Raw genomic sequence first — 18,264 nt, forward strand, 5'->3', positions numbered from 1 at the left:
CTATAAACGCAGCTGGACTTACCACATCGTAGGATTCAGTCCTTGCAAATGATAAGAATCAAAATCATCCCGTAATATGATGCTGTCGCTGTGCATCTCGGCTGAAATGAAAGAGAAAACAATCTATAGTATATTTAGACAAATTAAATTTGTCCAGTGTGCCTAATATCTCTTATATTTAAATCCTTATGCAATGAGAATGCAGTTCAAAGAGAGTATAGCAGCTCAAGGAGAGGTGGGTTTCAGCAGGTTCTGACCAGTTCTGGAGAACCGGTAGCGGAAATTTTGAGTAGTTCGGAGAACCGGTAGTAAAAATTCTGGCCGGCCCTGCCCCCATCTATTCTCTGCCTCCCGCGTCCCAGCTGATCAGGAGGAAATGGGGATTTTGCAATAACCTTCCCCTGGAGTGGGGTGGGAATGGAGATTTTATAGTATCCTTCCCCTGCCATGCCCACCAAGCCACGCCCACAGAACCGGTAGTAAAAACTTTTGAATCCCACCATTGAGCTCAGCCACTCAACATTTGTTTCCATTTCTTGGAGAGAAAAAAAATTGTATAGCGTTTCCAAAGATGAAAAGATGCTTTAGGAATGTGGAAAGGCAATTTATGCAATTGTCTAATTAATTAATTGACTGCAACTTCTTCAAGTAACTTTTGTTCTTTTCCTGGTGTGCTGCTGGCTGAGGAACTCTAGGAGTTGAAGTCTACAACTCTTAAAGTTGCCAAGGTTGGAGAGCCCTGGTGTAAAACTCTATGGAGCGATATATAAGTCTAAGGGCTGTTGCTCTTGCTATGAACTGATGTTTTAAAACCTTAACATGACTCGTCAATGGTGTCCAATACATAAACCAGTTTGGTGAAGGCTACAAGCCACATGTACTTTGTGGTACGTTGGTTGAATGGAATGCATGAATGGAGACGATGGGGAGTGTTTCTGCTTCATTATTTGCATTCCTCCCCCCCCCCACTCAGTAGTGAAATCCAAATTTTTTTACTACTGGTTCTGTGGGCGTGGCTTGGTGGGTGTGGTGTGGCTTGGTGGGCGTGGCTTGGTGGGCGTGGCAGGGGTACTGCAAAATCCCCATTCCCTCCCCACTCCTGGGGGAAGGATATTGCAAAATCTCCATTCCCTCCCCACTCTGGGGCCAACTAGAGGTGGTATTTGCCGGTTCTCTGAACTACTCAAAATTTCCGCTACCGGTTCTCTGAACTGCTCAAAATTTCTGCTACCGGTTCTCCGAACTGCTCAAAATTTCCACTATCGGTTCTCCGAACTGCTCAAAATTTTCACTACCGGTTCTCCGAACTGCTCAAAATTTCCGCTACTGGTTCTCCGAACTGCTCAAAATTTCCGCTATCGGTTCTCCGAACTGCTCAAAATTTTCACTACTGGTTCTTTGAACTGCTCAAAATTTCCGCTACCGGTTCTCTGAACTGCTCAAAATTTCCGCTATCGGTTCTCCGAACTGCTCAAAATTTCCGCTACCAGTTCTCCAGAACCTGTCAGAACCAGTTGAATTTCACCCCTGCCTCCACTATGCTGCATTGGGACACCTGCCCAGTGGTCAAAAGAATCAACATGACAATCACATGATCAAAATGTTATATAAAAAGAGGACAGGGCTTCCATTATATATAGCCATGCTCACCCTCTTCATTCTTCTACTATAGAGTTTCATGCGCTGTGTATTCTGCTAGAATTTTAACATAGCCCCCTTGGTACAAGACAGGAGCAACTAATAAAAATAGAAGGAAAAATAAACTAGAAAGCTAATCATCTTCTTTCTTCTTTTAACGACCCCATAACCCCTTGCGGGATGAAGTCTGGGCAACTGAATGGAGCTGAGGGTTTACTGGCCAGATGCCCTTCCTGTCGCCAGCGCGGAGTTTTGTTCAGCAGATATATTCTCAGCGTGCCCAGAGAGAGAAATATTTGCCTCTACCTAGGATTGAACTCACAGCCTCCTGATTGTGAGGGCGAGAGCTCCACCTCTAGGCCACCGCACCACTCAAACTGGAAAGCTAATATGGTTAAATAAATAAATATGCAGGGAAACTCAAACAATCTACACTTTGCTTATATGAAAGAATATCTTAGATCTGATTTGTTGAATCAAATCAGGATAAGCACAGCAGAGTGAACGGTTTCTGTGTTTCAAGAAATCTATCACCTTTGGAAGTTTGTACAGACTTATTTAGTTCAAACACGGGACTGTTCCTGGACAAAAATCTATCTAGGGGTTAGTTAGTTAGTTAGTTTATTAAACTTCTATACCACCCTTCTCCCGAAGGACTCAGGGCGGTGTACAGCCATATTAAAACACACATGAACTCACAAAATTTAAAAACAATTTAAAACGAATATATAAAATTTGGCCCACAAAGTTAAAAATGACAAAATGGCTTGATGGAGCACAACAATCCATCACCACCGTACCACAGAAACTCCTGCAGAACTTCTGACCTCCCATGAGATGTGAGTTGGCTCGTCTTATTATCTCAGAAATTGTTCCTGAAACCCAGCAATAAATATTGCAATCTCATTTTAACAGAGGGGTAAACCAGGGGTGAAATCCACTTCCCTTCGCTGCCGGTTCGCGAAGGGGAGCTCGCGCGCAACACCTCTGCGCATGCACAGAGTGTCAAAAACGGGACGTGATGACGTCCGGATGGGTGTGTGGAGCCTCCTGCCAGCGTTATTTCACCACTGGTGTAAACAGAACTATACGCCGTTCTACTTTTCGAAAACCCGAGTTCTGCAATATTACAGAATATTTCCATCGTAGCCAACAACATGCTCAAATACATTGGAGTTGTAAGCCTGATTGTGGTTTTGCACGCCGAGGGGCCGATGCTAAGTTTTCTGCCTCGCCTACATGGTCAGGAAACCCCTGCCAAAAATGAAACAGGGCCAAAGTCATAAACAAATGAGCGCAAACATATTTGCGAGAGTCAGAGAGCCATCTGCTAGCTTCAATCTGTTCTCTCTTTTGCTAAGCATTTAGGGGGACGCACAACAGGCTGGAAAAGGCTCAGTTATGATTTCCAGTGCAATCTGGGATTAATCTAGAAATACAGTAATAACCCTCCCGCGGCTTTTTCAAGCTCCTTTTATGCACCTGAAGCGAAGAGATTTGAGGGTTTATAAAAGTGGGATGAAGCCTACTGGAACACACATCCGTGCAATTATTTAATATAGTTTTCTTTCCATTCTTTTTGACTTATAACCGAACCTATGGCAGGCATGCCCGAAGTGGCACGCGAAGCTGTGTCGCCTGGCATGTGCGGCCTTGCCTATTTGTCTTCCAGGTTTCTGGCACAGGGGTAAAATGCTCCTGGTTCGGAGTGGATCGCTCGATCCGGTAGCGATCATAGCGGGTGGTTCGGAGAACCGGTAGCGATCCTGGCGTGAGGCTCCGCCCACCTGCCCGGTGGTCGTTACTTCCTGGTTTGCACATGTAGGGGTACATGCTTTTTAAAATGCTTTAAAAAGTAAAAAAATAAAAAGTTCCGACATCGCTCAGCTGATCGTCGGAACTTTTTTTTTTTTTTACTTTTTAGGCATTTTTTTTTTTATTACCGGCTTGGGTGAATAGGTAGTGTTATTGAGAAGAGTACCCTTTGAGTAAACGCATGAAAAGCGACTGGGAGTGGTTGTGAAAACACACTGAGTTGTGGTAGTCTTTTACTTTTTAGAAAAAAGGTGGGGGTCCGTTTTTGCTCCCAGCAGGAAAGAAAAAGGAGAGGAAGGAAAAACTACAAACCTGGCACTAGAGGATAATCCAGGGCTACAAGGGACCTGGAGGTCATCTAGTCCAACCCTACTCCAGCAGGACATTCTTAGTGAGTTTCTGTCTTTTGATCCCCAAGTCACATGGTTACATAGCCACGCCCATTCAGTCACATGATCCCCACCAAGCCACGCCCACAGAACCGGTAGGAAAGTAATTTAGATTTCACTACTGTTCTGGCACGCATGCGCGTGAGATGATCAACTATCCTTCCCATGCGCCGCAGTGCTGAAACGCCGGCCAGCTGATTGTTGGGTGCGCATGCACGCCAGAACCCGGAATTTCGGCTTTTCCGGAGCACGGCTCCGATGAGCGCTTGCGCACGATGTTTCCGCACGACCTTTTTGGCACAAGGTTCACCATCACTGACCTATAAGAACTCACAGACTCAATTTATAATACCTTATCTAATAAAATATTTGGAAAATACAGGTAGTCCTCGATTTACAGTGCAAGCACCATTGAGCCCCAAATTTCTGTTGTTAAGTGAGACATTTGTTAAGTGAATTTTGCACCGTTCTCCGACCTTTCCTGCCAGGGTTCTTCAGTGAATCATTGCAGTCAGGGGTGGGTTCTAACTGGCTTTACTACCAGTTCTCTTTGTGTGTGCGCTTTGCACACGATCGTCTCTTCAGTCACGTGCTTTGCGCACGATCGCCGTGCGCATGCTCGATTCACTCGCAGGCACACCAAACGAGCGCGTCGTGCAAGCACATTGCGAATCTGCCCAGCTGAGGTGCGGCAATCCGCTCTGCCACACCTCTCAGCTGGGCGAAAACAGCAGAAATATAAGGTCAGAATAATGCAGGGGCAGGTGGGAGGGCCCAGCTCCCGAAGAAAGAGAACCGGTTCGGTGATGTAATAGCGTCACCGCTACCTGCTCGCACGAACCGGGCCGAACCAGGAGGAACCCACCACCTATTGACTTTGCTCATCAGAAGATCGCAAAAAGGGATCATGTGACTTTGGGACACAGCAACCGTCATAAATATGAGTCGGTTGACAAGCGTCTCAATTTTGATCACATGACCATGGGGACGCTGCAAAGGTTGTAACTGTGGAAAATGGTCATAAGTCACTTTTTTCAGTGCCATTGCAACTTTGAGTGGTCACTAAATGAACTGATATAAGTAGAGGATTACCTGTATTGATCTCTTTTACATGCAACAACTGTTATTAGATCAGTACGAGGTAGTTTCTCTGAATATGGCCAAATTCTGTTATGAATGATTTGCAAATTGTATGCAAAATCAGGCAAACTCTTAAGTGCCTGCTGATGATTCTACTACCAATCGCAATATATTATTGTGTCTATCTCTTATTTTTATTTTTTTTACTATTTTTTTAAAAAAATACTTTTATTTCTAACACTGCTCTGTGACCATAAATAAAAAGGTATTGATTTGACCTAGGTGGATATTTTTAAACGAGATATTATTTTAAAAATGCAATCATTCAAACATTCCAAACCGGATACCCAGAAAAGCCAAAAACTTTAATTTATTGACTTACCTAAAAGAGGATGGAAAGGAGCTTCTGTTGGACCTGCAAAAGAAGAACAAAAAGAAAATAAATATATATATATATTTCTCCACAGTGGTCTTTGGCTGTAGCCAACTTTGAACATTACCAATTACCGATTACCCACGTAATCAAAATTCGGACATTTGGCAACTGGTTCATATTTATGACGGTTACATGTCCCCGGGGTCATGAGATCCCTTTTGTGCTATTCTGGCAAGGGAAGTCCATGGGGAATCCAGATTCACTTAACAACCATGTTACTAATTTAAGAACCGCAATGATTCACTTAACAACTGTGGCAGGAAAGGTCATAAAATAGGGAAAACACACTTAACAAATGTTAACAAACAGAGCTTTTGGGCTCAATTGTGAAGTTGAAGACTATCTGTATTTTTTCCACCCATTTCGTTGGGATTTTTATATATTTTATATATTTTTTACAGCGGAAAAAAATATGTCCTCTAGAAGTCATGGCTACATTTTGGTTGAAATAAATTATTTGTAAGATTGAGCAGCACGTATCAAAAGTTAAGTTTTTAACTTCTTGGTCATAAGACTGAATGCTAAAGTTACTTCATTTCTCAATTTTTTTAATGCGTCTGAAAAACCTGACAATTTTTTTGCCTCGAGTATCTTGTACTCATTTCAAATTCTAATTCCTCATCTCAGAAATTATAAAAGGAACTACGAAGATACCATTAAACGGGGGACGAACATACTTTCATATCCCTCATAATAGTTTCTTTATTGCAAACTATATTTTATTGCGGTAAACTGCAGTTTTGACCTTCATATATTTTAAATAAAGTCCCAAAATGTCACACAGCAAGAATATTATATAAAATTGATGTTTTCTGGTATTAAAAAACAGTGGGCAGGTTTTTTTTAAATACATTTTTAATCCATCTTTCACAGTACTGCAGGTTCAAGTAAGAATTTTACCAGTTCAAAAAAACCCCAACACTTATTTTAAATCCAACTCTGGTCTGGGAAAACTGAGTGGAAGTTTAAATTTTAGTTTGACATGGTCGTAAAGAACCCTAACCTTCATTTCAGGGGTGAAATGCTACCGGTTCGCACCGGTTCACATGAACCGGTAGTCATAAAAGCTACAGATTCACCCGAACCGGTATTTCCAACGATCAGCTGTGCCGCATGATTTATATTCGCTAGGAAGCAGGAAATCCTGCTTTCTAGCAAATCTAAATCGCGCGGCACAGCTGTTCCTCCCCCTCGCTGTTCTACTTACCTTCAAAAGGCTCCTTTTTCCACGTGAATCATGCATTGGTGCGCACTGCATGTATGCACATGCACAGTATGTGTTTGGCATGCGCATAGCATGTGTTTGGCACACACCATGCATGCACAGGCAGCGAACCGGTGGCAATCTGCCGAGGATTTCACCACTGCTTCATTTACTTACTTTTTGGAAAAAAAATGAATTAAACCACATAATAAGATCTTGGAAAAAGAGAAGGTGAGAAAGTCTGAATTCTCAAGTTAGAACAATTAGACTTCCTTTCTCTGGGAGCTCCAGGACCAACCCTTCTCATCTGATGTCCTTGCCTCAGCCATCTCAACAATCTTCTTAAATTTAAATTAAACCTGTCTCCTGCAATGGCCAACTTGTTCTATATTAGAAGTTAGAATTCTTTATTGGCCAAGTGTGATTGGACACACAAGAGATTTGTCTCCGGTGCATAAGCTCTCAGTGTACATACAAGCAACGTGGTCATACATAGTCATCGTAAAAATACATTTATCGTAAATCATAAGATACAACACTTAGTGATAGTCATAGGATACTAAATAAGCAATCAACATAAATTGTACTGGGATACTAAATAAAGCAATATAAACCTTGGATACAAGCAACAAAGTTATAGATAAGGAGATAGGAAAAATGAGAAGAATAATAGTAATACAGCCTTACTAGATAGGTAGACAATGTTGTGGGAATTAGTTGTTTAGTAGAGTGTTGGCATGGGGGAAAAAACTGTCCTTATGTCTAGTTGTTTCTGGTGTGCAGTGCTCTATAGCGTCGTTTTGAGGGTAGGAGTTGAAACAGTTCATGTCCAGGATGCGAGGGGTCTGTAGATATTTTCACAGCCCTCTTTTTGACTCGTGCAGTAGACAGGTCCTCAATGGAAGGCAGGTTGGTAGCAGTTGTTTTTTCTTCAGTTCTAACTAGCTAATGTAATATAACTGGTGGCTCAGCAGACTGATAGCATTGTGATTAACACCAGCTGTCTGCAATTACTGTAAGTTCGAATCTCACCAGGCTCAAGGTTGACTTAGCCTTCCATCCTTTCTAAAGTAGGTAAATTGAGGACCCAGTTTGTGGGGGCAATAAGCTGACTTTGTATAAATATACAAAAGTATGAAGGCTATTGCTTAACGCATTGTAAGCCGCCCTGAGTCTCCGGAGAAGGACGGCATATAAATTAAATTTTAAAAAAAAAACTAACGGTATTGTATTGTATTGTATTGTATTGTATTGTATTGTATTGTATTGTATTGTATTGTATTGTATTGTATTGTATTGTATTACAGTATGTTATGTTATGTTATTTTATTTTATGTTATATTATGTTGTTATGTTAACTATATAATATGGAAGGCTGTACCATATTGGTGTCATTTGTGTGGGCTTAATTTCTTTTCTTAGGGTCAAACCCCTGAGTCTTCAGCTTTTGAGATAGATTTAGTAATAAGTGCTATATCATCAGTGAATAGCAATAATAGAGAAACTAAACCATCTTTCTCTTTCTTAAACAAACATGGATCAGCTTTACCAACTACAAAACCCATAGCTACTAACTCATTGACAATGCATTTATTCCACTCATAACCTGAACTGCTTTAAGCCATAAAGACTTTTCTTCAGCCTCCAGCAATCAGTCTTCCCATCAGTTTTCAAACCTAGTGGCTTCTTCCTATAGATCGTATGTTGTAATGGCGCATGCAGATATGCAGTTTCAACATCTATATGGTTTATCCTGTATCTATTCTTAGTTGCCCATACTATTGCTGCTCGCAACGTAGTCGCCCTCAGACTCGGTGCAATCAACTTGGAAGATCTCCAATGGTTAAAAGTTTCTTTCATGGGAACGTTTGCGTTAATACTGAAAAAATATGTCATTATTATGACTTCCGTAACAAGGGATCCACAATGGAGATTGTGACACATGCCTGCAGGGTTTGTCTGCTGTCGTTCTCCCTTATGAAAAGAACAATTTTCCAAGCACATGGAATAGTTCCCATAAAGCTTCTTCTTTCATAAATAAGAACGGGAAAGATGCTTCATGTTTGCCTAAGTCTTTGTTAAAGCTACCACATGCATCTCTTTGCGAGCTGGGGGTCAATAGTCACCATTCTTCGTAGCCTTTTCCTTTTGTTTTTTGTTCTTTTTTTCCCCCTAGTTTAATAAAGGCTAAATCCCCCAAGGAATTCATGCTTGGTTTGCTCAGTGCTTAAATCAAAATCTAAACAGAACAAAAATCAATGCTTATTAAAGATGAACGGATGCAATTATTCTTGGCTACGCTTCTATTCATTTCTCTGGACACAAGCCTTTGTAATATTTGACTAAATAATTCTAAACTATCCTACCCAACACCCACCTATAAAGGAATTTATAATAAAACTTTGGATGTGACAGAAGTAGCTTTTTCTTGGTTTCCTTTTAATCAGAATTTTGGAGTTTGTTTGAAATACTGATGCAATTTGTTTCTATAATTATATATTTATAATTATATAATAATATATTATTATATAATTTATAATTATATAATAATATATTATTATATAATTTATAATTATATAATAATATATTATTATATAATTTATAATTATATAATAATATATTATTATATAATTATATAATTATAATGATACACATTATTATACACAATGTTAAGCATTGTGTTTCTAATGATACACAATACTTAACACACAATAGATAAGACTTTTTGTTCCGGATATTTCTACGCCCATCCCAGTAAAAACAACAATTGGGAGGCTGCTTCTTCTTGACCATCTTAAAAAAATTTCAATTAATACAAGTTAAAATTACAGAAAAATAAATGAACACTTACTTCCTTGTTCACACAACTGCTGGGCTAAGGCATCCTTGAATATAATTTGACCTCTGTGAGTGGCTGTTGCCCTAGAAACAGAAAGAAATATATATATAAAAAAATAAATCCGCATAACTAAACCGCAGAACAAAAATACCTTTTTAAGGAAAGAAACACCATCTATACCAATATCTCCCAACCTAGACAACTTGGAGACATATGGACTTCCAGAATTCTTACCGATGGGCATTTTGACTGGGAATTCTGGGAATTGAAGTCAACACATCTCAAAATTGCCCAAAATTGGGAAACATTAGTTATAAACACTAAAGCAGTTCAAAGACAAGTGGAGCGTAGTTCTTGTTGAGAGAATTTGTCCTGTACCATTAAAAAAAATAACCCTTTGAAGGAAATGTCTGAGTATATCTTCTGCTTTCTTAAAACTGAAGAAGTGGTTGGGATGTAACCAGTGATGGGATGGATCCAGCCGGTTTGCACCACTTCGGGAGAACCGGTTGTTAACTTTCTGAGCACTTTGGAAAACTGGTTGTTGGAAGAAATCATTAGGGCAGAGAACCGGTTGTTAAATTACTTGAATCCCACCACTGGATGTAACCATTGTCAAAAGATGGTTGGTTAGCTTTCTTGTTTATTCCCTTCTTTGTAAGTAGCCAAGAGTCCAAATTTTATGTAGAGGTACTCTGTACAGGTAGTCCTCCACTTATAAAAATTCACTTAGTGACAGTTCAAAGTTACAAAAGCACCCGAAAAGTGGCTTACAACCGTTTTTGACACTTATGACCATTGCAGCATCCCCATGGTCACGTGATCAAAATCTGGATGCTGGGCAACTGACCCATAGTTATGACGGTTGCTGTATCTCAGGGTCACGGGATCCCCTTTTGCGGCCTTCGGACAAGCAAAGTCAACGAGGAAGCCAGGTTCCCATAGCAACCGTGGTCCTAACTTAACAACGGCAATGATCTTCTAGATCTGGACAAGAAGATCTTTGAGTTTCCTACCAGCCCTATAGATTCTAGGTTCTATCTTTAGATAACTCCTGCTGAAATGACAATCTTCGCTGGTAAAAGATAATCGCGCCCCGATGTAGAGAGGGAAAGAAAAGTGAGAGATGTTGAAGAGATGGCCTCCTCAGGCTGCTGTGGAGTTTTCATTGGCCCCATTCCACCGAAACATGTCGACATACGGAGATATTTGAGGGATGTGATCCTTGTTATGAACACACAGTTTTTATGAGGGACGTAAGGGCTCTCTCGAGACATTGGGGTTTTCGTCTCTTTAAGGGCAAAGGTCGGAGGAACCAAAAATGGAATTTTGGGGGCTACAGGGCAGACAGTATGTCTAAGGGAAGGTAAACATTGCATTTCCCACAATACCGAGAGGCGTCTTGCGTGTAGTTTTTTTTTAGCCACAGAAAGGAGCTTGGTTGACCCCAGATGCATGGATTCAACTGGCAAAGTCTTTTGATGTCAGCATGGAGGGGAGAAGGACAGAATGAAGAAAATAAGGGCTATCTTTTCATCCTGCTAGGGGTGGATTGCCGGGGGTTCGCAGGGGTTCGGGAGAACCTCTAGCTAAGATTCTGTGCAGTTCGGAGAACCCTCAAATCCCACTCCTGGCTGGCCCCTCCAACTCTGCCCCTCCCAGGAGTCCCCACATGGCCCATTTTGGATGCAGGTAAGTGCAGGGCGCATGTGGAGGCTCGGGGAGGGCCAAAAAGAGACCTACTGGAAGTTTGGGAATGCCAGAAATGGGCCTCCAGAGGGCCTCCGGAGCCTGGGGAGGCCGTTTTCACCCTCCTGGAGGCTTGAGGAAAGCCTGCAGAGCCCAGGGAGGGCAAAAATGGTCCCCCCCGCCATGCTGCAGGAGGCCGACTAGGCCACGCCCACCATGGCCACACCCACCCAGCAACCGGGCAGAGAACCCCTTGCTAAAATTTTTGAAGCCCTTTCTGCATCTTGCTCATATTCTACTCCAATCTTCAGTCTTGTCGTCGGTACCCAAGAAGAGCTGGATGGATGCTGTCGAAGAATTTCGACTGAAATTCATCCTGAATTTCCTCCGTTAGTCACTTTTTCAACTGGTCTGATGCTTGGTTTTAAAAGAAGAGATTTCGCAGATGGCCGTCACTTGCTTGACCGCATCTCAAAGTTGGAGCTCAAGAATGCTAAAACATAAAAAATTAATGATGTGTTGGTCTGAGTCAGAAAGGGGATTGCTCTGAATCAGAAAAGGAAGCTGCAGCTTCCTAATTCATTAACTTAATTATAAACCTTATGTGCTCTCGGTCAGTGAGGAAAGCAGCTGGTTTAAGAGATATGAGTAAGAAGACGCTTGGATTCCCATCATATTTCCAACCCAAGGAAGTAGGGAGGGGTGGGCTGCAGATCCTTTAGCAACGGGTTCGCTGCCCCGTTGCTGTGTGTGCGTGGCCATGGTGGGCGTGGCCTAGTCGGCCACCTGCACCACGGCAGGGGGGCGTTTCTTGCCCTCCCCAGGCTCCGGAGGCTTTCCTCGAGCCTCCGGGAGGGCGAAAACTGCTTCACCCGGGGTCCGGAGGCCCTCTGGAGGCTGGAAACAGGCGCCTTTCCAGACTTCCAGAAACACCGGTAGGCCCGTTTTTTGCCCTCCCAGACCCTCCGTGCACCCCTGCATTTACCTGGAATGATAAACGGGCCGTGTGGAGATTCCTGGGAGGGATGGGGTGGGATGGGAGGGGCAGGTTGGGCGTGGCCAGCCAGGGGTGGCATTTGGGGGTTCACTGAACCCTGCCGATCCTTGGCTAGAGGATCGCCCGAACCCTGCCGAACCCCCAGGAGCCCACCCCTGGAAGTAGGTACTTGACACGTCAGGGGCTGTGACTCCCGGGCCTTGAGCCAAATCTGGCATTTATTGGACCACCAATAAATTGCTGAACTAGCTCGTTCATCATCTGAACTAACTAGACATCTAGGTTGCCAGTTGGGCAACCTGGGATAACCTGGGATTGTTAAGATAGTTTCTTGAGGATGTTACTTGGTTATGACGTTCGCGACACATCTGCTTCGATGTAACAAAGCTACAAGTCAAATGTACTCAAGAAGAAAGTTTATGGTATGTGGAAATGGAGCCAGTATGTTTTTCAGGACTTTGTGCATTACAGTTAGCCCTCGATTTACAACAGTTCACTCAGTGATGGTTCAAAGTTACGATGAAAAAAAAGTGACTTATAACCATTTTTCACACTTACGACCTTTGTAGCATCCCCATGATCAGCGGTGGGTTTCCAATATTGTTACCACTGGTTCGCCCCACGTGCGCATGCTCGCTTTTCGCACATGCGCCCGGCCTTCCGCACACGCGCTTTGCTCATGCATGCGCCATTTGCACAGGCGCCCGGCCTCGAAAACATACCTAAATAGGACGGCATAGAACCGGGCAGATGAACAGGTGGGCGGGTCCACCCATGATCTCTGCTACCGGTTCGCCTGAACTGGTATGAACCGGCTGAATACCACCTCTGCCCATGATCAGGTGATCAATATTCAGATGCTTGGCAACTGGTTCATACTTACGACTGTTGCAATGTCCCGGGGTCATGTGATCCTCTTTTGCGAAGCAAAATCAGTGAAGGAGCCAAATTCACTTAACAACTGTGTTACTAATTTACCAACTGCGCTTAGCAACTGTGGCAGGAAACATCGTAAAATGGGGCAAAACATAACAAGTGTCTCGCCCAACAACAGAAATTTTGGGCTCAGCTGTGATTGGAAGTTGAGGACTATCTGTATAAATGGCCACATATAATTTGAGAATGTTTCCTTAGGAAGTGTCAAGGGATCTGGGATGATCTCAGCATACCTGAAGCAGTTAGATGGTTAGCCTCTATCGAATGATATTGAATGATAACATCTATCCTATTACGGTTCTACGGTGTCGGATTACGGTGATTTTATCATGGGTTTACCTTAATTTAATATTTTATCTCATATATTGTACTGCCCACATACTACATACACACACACATATACATACACACACACATTCATACTATGCATGTATATATGTATGTATATACAGCAGAGGTGGGTTTCAGCAGGGTCTGGCCAGTTCCGGAGAACCGGTAGCGGAAATTTTGAGTAGTTCGGAGAACCGGTAGTAAAAATTCTGACTGGCCCTGCCCCCAATCTATTCTCTGCCTCCCAAGTCCCAGCTGATTGGGAGGAAATGGGGATTTTGCAGTAACCTTCCCCTGGTGTGGGGTGGGAATGGAGATTTTACAGTATCCTTCCCATGCCACGCCCACCAAGCCACACCCACAGAACCGGTAGTAATAAATTTTGACTCCCACCACTGATATACAGGTAGTCCTCAACGTACAATCACAGTTAAGCCAAAGTAAAATTAAAACTAATTGTATTAGTTTTAACTAATAAAAGCAAAGCTTTTTAGCCTATTTTTCTATGTATTTTTCTATGTATTTTCCTCCTTATTTATTTTTTGATGGTCTGGATATTTGAATGCTTTTTTTTTCTTTTTCTTCTTTCTTTCTGCTAGTTAATGATCCCAATAAAGTTATTTGAATTATAAATGGCCCTATAAGTACGAGGACAGCGAGCAAAACCTCTTGTGTTTTTGCTACTCATAGCGAAGCTTAGTCAGCCTTTGATAAATTTAGTCAACTACAAGGAACAACGGACTGAGAAATTGCGGCAGTAAATCAAGAAAAAAGGAATGTTTATTTATAAAATCAGATTAAAGGAAACCTTTCCAGAGAATGAAATATATGAATGAGCCAAGAAAATGATTTCGCCCCCCCCCCACTTCCTTGAAATGCAGTAGATAGAAAGTGCACCTCCAGCTACTACAGCATTGCTATAATTGGAAGTTTAATCATTTGAGGATAAATTCAGTTCAATTTTCCTTTGTGAAGAAGAAAATAGTTTTATTACCGACAATACGAAAATAGATGTAATTATTCTGGGTGATTTAGCTGTAAAATATCCTGGGAGGAATCACGTGGAGAATAGAAAGGATGGATCATATTTCATATGCTATAATTCAGTTAAATTGCCTGCTGGTTACAAAAGAGTCAGAGATTACACAATGAACCTGAATCCTGGAAGAACAGGACACAAAACTCTTTTTAAAACAACAACAACAACTTGTCATTAAACTCTGGATTTTGCTACAAGATTTTTTTTTAAAAAAAACACATTTACGTGACCAGTCATTTCCATCATTTTTCATTCATCTTTTAACTTTCATTTTTCATTTTTACTTTTTCGGGGCTGCTCTTTTACCCTTTATCTTTACTCCAATCTTTCTTCTTCTCCTCCCCTTCTCTTCCTTCCTCTTTCTCCTCCTACTTCCTTCATTCTTCCTCTCCTTCTCTTTCCTACTTCCCTTTCTCTTCTCCCACTCCTTTCTAACCTTCTCCTCTGCTCCTCTTTCCCCTCCCTTTTCTTCCTCTCCTTTTCCCTTTCTTCTTTCTCCTCTCCTCTCCTCTCTTCTCCCTTCCTCTCTCTCTACTCCTTCCCCTCTCTCCTGTTGTTTCCCTTTTCAGTTCAATCTAAAGTGGTATTTGAGCAGCTTTTCTAATTATCGAGCACCAATTTTCTAATTATCTTTATTTATTTATTTATTTATTCTTAATTTGATTTATATGCTGCCCTTCTCCGGAGACTCAGGGAGGCTTACAATGCGTTAAGCATTTGATGCTGTTACCAGCTTGGCTGAATTCAGAAAATAATTGCAGCAATTCATGGAAGAATCAGTGGCTATAATCCTTGATGGTGGTGGGATTGCCTCTGATAGCCATCTACTGGAAGACTAGTAGTCTTCTGTGTCCAGTTGGTTGACCACTGTGAGAACAGACAACTGGACTGGATGGGCCAGGGGTCTAATCCTGTTTATGTTCTTATGTCACCGCGAAAAGAATTGATTAAATTTCAAAACCCAGTTGTAAGTCCAATATTTGGGTCCATCAGAATGTTGAAAAGTTTCTAAGAGACCAATTGAGAGGTGAATGCTACCTCTATCCAATGGCTAGGAAGCATTATATTTCTAAGGGAAAAATCAGTATTCTAAAAAAACCACCTTGCATTATTACCCTGTTTCCCCCAAAATAAGACATCCCCGATAATAAACCCAATCGGGCTTTTGAGCGCATGGCAACAAGGCCACGTGCTTATTTTAGGGTTCAAAAAAATATAAGACAGGGTCTTATTTTTGGGAAAACATGGTATTATTGTGTGCTTTCGTATATATTGCATCATAAATATATCAGTTTTTAAAATATTTACTTCCTTGTGATAGGCTAATCAAGTCTCATAACCCAAGTCTAACATTTATTCATTTGTGTGTGAGAAGAAAATTCACCAAGCTTTATGGCTGTGAATATTTGAGAGGGAACAAAAAAGATTCCTTCTATTAAGCATAGTGAAACACTTTTGAAAAATCATCTAGTATCTTCTTAGGTTAAATATTCCCACCAAAAATATCTGTTTCTGAAAGATACACCTGAAAAATAAAACTTTTGGGAAGTTGTATACTGAAAAATAGCAGTTGGAAATACTTATTCTGGAATTACATGTAGAAACAGTTGTATTTTTTTTTAAAGAAAGAACACAGGGAAATTTATATTTTAAAAATCAGGCGATCTGGACATGGTTTTTTTAAAAAAAATCACAAGGAAACGTAAGTGAAAGAAATATTTTGAGGAAATTGGTATCAAAAAGCGCAAGTTGTATAGAAAAGCATTGCCAACATCGTAAACAAAAGCCACAGATCTGTTCAACAATGAATTTTTAAATTACCAGGCCAGATCCGTACCTCCATAACACAGACAATAAAATAACCTAGCTGTAGATGTATCCACATCATTTCACTTTGAAGCTATTCAGAATGACAAAACATTACATTTATTCTAAAAATGCTGAGTTCAGTCCCATTGAGGTTAATTACCACACCGATCAAAATCTCACCTCTGCTTACCTTCGTAATGAGCAATCGAACAGTGCAATAAATAAATTCACCTTGGAATAAATTTCACTGGAAATGATTATACTTATATCTCTGAAGAGACATTTATTGGGTGACTTCCCTAAGAAGTATTTTTCGTGCAAGTGAAATGGGCCTTGGCAGAATTCAATCCGACAAATTTTATTATCGTTCAGAACCAAAGTGTGCTTTTAAAAAGTTTACAACGCTTTCAACAGAACATTTTGCTTCTCCAAAGCTACAGAAGCTAAAGGTAAAAGGTTCCCCTCACACATATGTGCTAGTCGTTTCCGACTCTAGGGGGCAGTGCTCATCTCCATTTCAAAGCCAAAGAGCCAGCGCTGTCCGAAGATGTCTCTGTGGTCATGTGACCGGCATGACTAAACACCAAAGGTGCACGGAACGCTGTTACCTTCCCACCAAAGGTGGTCCCTATTTTTCTACTTGCATTTTTTACGTGCTTTCGAACTGCTAGATTTGGCAGAAGCTGGAGCAAGTAACGGGAGCTCTCCCCGTCACGTGGCACTAGGGATTCGAACCGCTGAACTGCCGACCTTTTGATAGACAAACTCAGCGTCTTAGTCATTGAGCCACTGCATCCCACCCTACAGAAGCTAGACTGCCTTTATTATACATTTCATAAAAGTAAAAGGTAAAGGTTTCCCCATTCAGTTTCCCCATTCACTACTCCACCCCATGAAGTAGTGCCCTATTTCGTGCGGTGGCACTCATCTTCCTTTCTTAGCTGAGGGAACCAACGTTGTCCAAAGACAAATTCTGAGGTTCATGTAGCCAGCATGACTGTACACTGAGGTGCATGCTGTTACCTTCCCACCGAAGTGGTACCTATTTATCTACTCACATTTGCATGCTTTCAAACTGCTAGTGAGCAGGAGCTAAGGCAAGAATGGGCACTCACCCTGACTCAGGTCTCGAACCAGGGCTGGTAGCTTCCCAGATAACAAGTTCAGTGTCTTTAACCACTGAGCCATTGCAGCCATGCAGAGTAGGTCATGTAGAGAGAGGTAGTATGATCAAGAAAGGTGTATGAGAGGTGCAAAGTGGGTTAGGGAGGGTACGCGGGGGAGTATGGATAAGGAAGGATGTCTGGGGGTGCTTTGGAGTGCACAGGAAGTGACATGTTGGTCAGGGATGACACATGGAGGAGGTGGCACAGGTTAGGTAGGGTTCATGGGAGTGCTGGCAGGCTGGAGAATTCTGGGAATTGAAGTCCAAACAACTTGAAGTTGCTAAGGTTTAAAAAAAAAAACATTGCTCATCTTAATACCAAATAGCATAACAACAACATTTAAAGATAAAGAGAAATGTATCCAAAGTTTCCTGTTTTAACAAACAATCAAATATCAGAGGTTTGGGATAGTAGAGTCCCTTCTTCAGATGTCCACCTACAAGATGATCCATAAGCTATTTAACAAATCAGAACTCACCAAATTCTGACTTAAAATTAGCAAATATGACCAGATGCAGGAAAGGGTTATTGATAAAAGTTCCTGCCATTTGTCCTTTCAAAGTGCCAGAAATTTCCCCCCCCTCTAATTTTCTAAAAATTAACAGCATGCATTGTAAAAACAAGATAAGGTATTTATTAGCCATGTAAAAACCAATGTGAAAATTATTAATATTGTTATTGACACAGAGACAGCCAGATATAGGTAGTCCTCGACGTACGACCCCAGTTGAGCCCAAAATTTATGTTGTTGAGTGAGACATTTGTTAAGTGAGTTTTGCCCTACTTTATGACCTTTCTTGTTGCAGTTGTTAAGCGAGGCACTGCAGTTGTTAAGTCAGTAACACGGTTGTTAAGTGAGATCTGGCTTCCCCATTGACTTCGCTTGTTAGAAGGTCG

The 18,264-nt window shown here is 41.5% G+C and overlaps 1 protein-coding gene across 3 annotated transcripts in view; it reads right to left on the reverse strand.

Moving 5' to 3' along the window:
- Nucleotides 1-18,264, reverse strand: part of RELN (reelin) — a 382,634-nt gene that overhangs the window by 216,320 nt on the left and 148,050 nt on the right. For all 3 annotated transcript variants that reach the window (XM_060692666.2, XM_060692664.2, XM_060692665.2), the window contains exons 4-6: nt 9,414-9,484; nt 5,305-5,337; nt 23-101 (exon numbers count right to left, since the gene is read on the reverse strand). In XM_060692666.2, coding sequence (XP_060548649.2) covers nt 23-101; nt 5,305-5,337; nt 9,414-9,484 — 183 coding nt within the window. The remainder of the gene's footprint in view (nt 1-22; nt 102-5,304; nt 5,338-9,413; nt 9,485-18,264) is intronic.

The sequence above is a fragment of the Pantherophis guttatus genome, chromosome 7, assembly GCF_059756535.1.
Source record: "Pantherophis guttatus breed Tessera chromosome 7, ASM5975653v1, whole genome shotgun sequence".
Lineage (NCBI taxonomy): Eukaryota > Metazoa > Chordata > Lepidosauria > Squamata > Colubridae > Pantherophis > Pantherophis guttatus.